Source organism: Gavialis gangeticus, unplaced genomic scaffold (assembly GCF_001723915.1).
Source record: "Gavialis gangeticus isolate Ggan-Ray unplaced genomic scaffold, GavGan_comp1, whole genome shotgun sequence".
In the NCBI taxonomy this organism is placed as follows: Eukaryota; Metazoa; Chordata; order Crocodylia; family Gavialidae; genus Gavialis; species Gavialis gangeticus.
In genome coordinates this window covers 166,878,541-166,882,244 of record NW_017729024.1, presented here as the reverse complement: position 1 = coordinate 166,882,244, position 3,704 = coordinate 166,878,541, and the positions used below count along the sequence as shown (strand labels likewise).

The following is a 3,704-nucleotide window of genomic DNA, read 5'->3' as shown; positions in this document are numbered from 1 at the left end:
ATGACACCTACACGCAGGCTTATGGCGACTTTGACTTTGATCCTCAGAAATTCCCCAACGTGACGGAAATGTTCAAGAAACTAAAAGAAGAGGGGTTTAAAGTGACCCTGTGGACTCATCCCTTCATCAACTACAACTCCTCCAATTTTGGCGTGGGGATAGAGAGGCAGCTGTTCATCAAGGAGCCGACGGGGAGGCTCCCCGCGATGGTGGAGTGGTGGAACGGCATCGGGGCCATCCTGGACTTCACCAACCCGGCGGCCAGGGAGTGGTTTCAGAGCCACCTGAGGCAGCTGCGCTCCAAGTATGGCATCTCGTCCTTTAAGTTCGACGCCGGAGAGACGAGCTACCTCCCGAAGCAGTTCAGCACCTTCCGGCCCTTGTCGGACCCCAGCATCTGGTCCCGCCGGTACACCGAAATGGCCATCCCCTTCTACGAGCTGGCCGAGGTTCGTGTCGGCTACCAGTCCCAGAACATATCGTGCTTCTTCCGCATCATCGACCGCGACTCAGTGTGGGGCTACGAGCTCGGCCTCAAGTCCCTGATCCCGACCGTGCTCACCATCAGCATGCTGGGGTATCCTTTCATTCTCCCGGACATGATCGGGGGGAATTTCCTCCCGAACAAGACAGAAGGGGCTGTTGAAATCCCCGACCGGGAGCTGTACATCCGCTGGCTGGAGCTGTCGGCCTTCATGCCCTCCATGCAGTTCTCCATCCCACCCTGGCTCTACGACAAGGAGGTGATCGAGATTGCGCAGAGGTTCATGGAGCTGCACGAGTCCCTGGTCGCCCCCCTCCTGCTGGAGCTGGCCGGGGAGATCACGGACACGGGGGACCCCATCATACGGCCCATCTGGTGGATTTCCCCCAGCGACGAATCTGCCCACAAAATTGACTCCCAGTTCCTCATCGGGGACACGCTCATGGTGGCCCCCGTGCTGGAGCTGGGCAAACAAGAGCGTGACGTGTACCTCCCCGCCGGGAAATGGCGCAGTTACAAAGGGGAGCTGTTTGAGAAGACCCCGGTCCTGCTGACAGACTATCCCGTCGACCTGGATGAAGTTGCTTATTTCCTCTGGGTGTCTTAACAGGCTCCCCCATCAGCTTCAAGCTCTGCAATGGCTATTGAACTTTATGACCAAGGAAGCATTTTATGTCCTGAGATCAATACCCCATGCTATGTTATTATGGATAGCAATAACCATTGCACAGGGCGACTTCTGAATGGTAATAATCTGGGCACACCGCAATCTTTTTACAAGCATTTTGTCACTTAAAATGTCCCTTCCTAAAGCTTGAGCATCTCGGTCTTGGTATCATTTATACGTACAGCATAAGGAAAGCACAGATTCTGCTCATTATGTTCTCAGAGAGCAATGACTCGGACACTGTTTTCCTTTAAAGGACATTGTGTGGGTTGGGTGGTGACTCTGTCGTCCTGCTGATTCAATTTTATTTTTTTGCAGTATAAAGTGGCTTTGATCTTGGTGCTGGCATTGCTTACAGCAGAATAATTTTTAAGTATGAGTCATGCGATACTCCTGCAGAGACAGAGACTCCTGCCACCAGCTCGTGTGACAGGTTTGCAAAGGGTGGCAGAGCTGTGGCAGCTGGCTGCAAACCCAGCAATCTCAGCATTGAGGAGTTAAGGTTGACATCAGTCACTAACATCTTGCCCTCCGCTGGGGGAGATTACTGACTGATCTACCTACAGAAACCCAGCAAGCCTAGCTCTGGTGCCAATTTGTTAACCCATGTAATCCGCGCCTGCATTTTACTGACGTTGGAGATTTAGCCCCCAAACCAGTGGGCTGGAAGGATGTGCTTGAAACTTGTGCAGACTCCGAGTTCATGGATTTCATTTCTTATACGCGCGAGAGAGCTGCTGCAGGACTCACGAGACCGGCGTCGTTCCAGGCTTTGCCACTGACCTTGGGCATGCAAAGGGACCTCAGGAGACCAACTTGGCCACCTCTCCGCTCAAGACAGGAACATCCCTGCCTGTGCCTCAGTTTCCCCACTTGTGAAGTGGGGATAGTGATGCTGTGCCATTCGATCTAATGATGTCCCGCGCTATAAATGAGTGGGGGATTATGGCGACAAACGTAATGTTCTCTAAGACATACGCCTTTATCCTCTGGAAGAGCAATCCCCGCTCCGTATGCCTTCCTGTGAAATAAACTTTCTGTGAAATGCTGTCCTGCTTGTCCTCACCATTGTCGAGTTGGAAAGATATTGAAATACCGGCAGGGGACAGGGCAAGGGTTGGGAAGACACATTCTTCCCAGTCCAGTGGAAGTGACCAAACCTGATCGTATTCTGGGTATATCCTGCCTGGGATCTCTGTTATCAATGCATCCCAGAGGCTGTATCGGCCTTTTTTTAGTGGTAGTTCTGGGTCCCCAAGTGAATCCTTGCTAGTGCAAAGCACTGTACTTATTGCACATCTCATAGTAGCAACAAGATGTTCACTATCGCTGTGCTGGAACCCAGATATCATTGTTGGGATACGTTTCTTATGGCAGAAGAAAAATCGGACACAACACAACAAACAGGACGTGGTAATTTCAACGCAATGGGATTTCTTTTTTTTGTGGGGGGGCTTGGACAAAACAGTTTTTCCCAAGCAAGAGATCTTCTTTAGCATGATCTAGCCCCAGGCTCTGCTATGCAGAGAGCCTCTGCTGCATTTCTGGGCTTTCTTTTTCTTATGGCATTAAACATATGCAAACCTTCTGCCCGCTGGTTAATGGCAGTAATAAAGACCTACCTGGGACCTCTGGGTTCCTTCTGGGCAAATAATGGAAATAGTTTGAATTCCCATCCAGGAACCTGAGAAAGCTAATACACTTTCCCTGCTTGCTCTGAACAGGCTATACTTCCCTACACCGAAGCACTTACAAGACTCTGTATTAGCAAGGAAATCTTTTACAGTGGAAAGGCCCCACAATCCTGAACTTGAGAAAACAAAGCAGCCAGACGGGTACTAACTAAACAACAAAAGTCCCCCCCATCTCCCTGCCAGGTAGGCAGAGCTCTCCAGACTTTTCGGCTCTTCCTCCATCCCGCTGCTGAGTCCATGACTCCCCAAATTCACCCTTACAGCGATTATGGTGGCTTCCTAAGGTCCAAAGGAGGAATTGTAGCTCAGCATCCTAGGTAAATGAAGGCTTATATGGGAAATCTGCTCCGCTGTCACCAACAGAAGCAGCCCGGAGCTGGGAAACGTGGCCGCGGCGCTCGTTGAACGTAGAAATGCTGTCGTGCGTCTCCTGCACCTCTGCCCTTGACTTCCAGATTTCCTAAAAAAGAGCAAATCAATTTGATGTTTTAAAAAAGTGACACAGGTTTCGGGACTCAGAAGCCTGTCCCCTTGTCTATAGCACTACTTCAAATTTCCTGATCTCTGAACCAAGAGTTGGAGAGTTTTTGCATTTCATTTTGTCTCAGACCAACACAACTACCGAATACAGCCCTGAAAATATCTTGGCCTTCAGTGCATTTCTCCTCCTGGCAAGCCTGCAATATATGTCCTTGGCAAGGGCAAAACTGTATGGACGGAGGGGCAAGACTGCTTGTGGGCGACACCTTATATTGGAACGACTGCATGGTTCATATGAACACAGCCATGATTTCGGGGACCACAATACCATTCCTCACGCCTCTGAGACAAGCAGACACAGCTGAGCTGAACGGCAAAT

At 50.5% G+C, this 3,704-nt stretch overlaps 1 protein-coding gene across 1 annotated transcript; it reads left to right on the top strand.

Annotated features, from left to right (window-relative positions):
• Nucleotides 1-2: 2 nt before the first annotated feature.
• On the top strand, nucleotides 3-1,869 carry LOC109298157 (uncharacterized family 31 glucosidase KIAA1161-like; the record flags this gene model as incomplete). The annotated part of the gene is made up of 1 exon (XM_019518292.1): nucleotides 3-1,869. A coding segment is annotated over one exon (1,089 nt), but the record flags the coding sequence as incomplete, so codon positions are not given.
• Nucleotides 1,870-3,704: the final 1,835 nt, after the last annotated feature.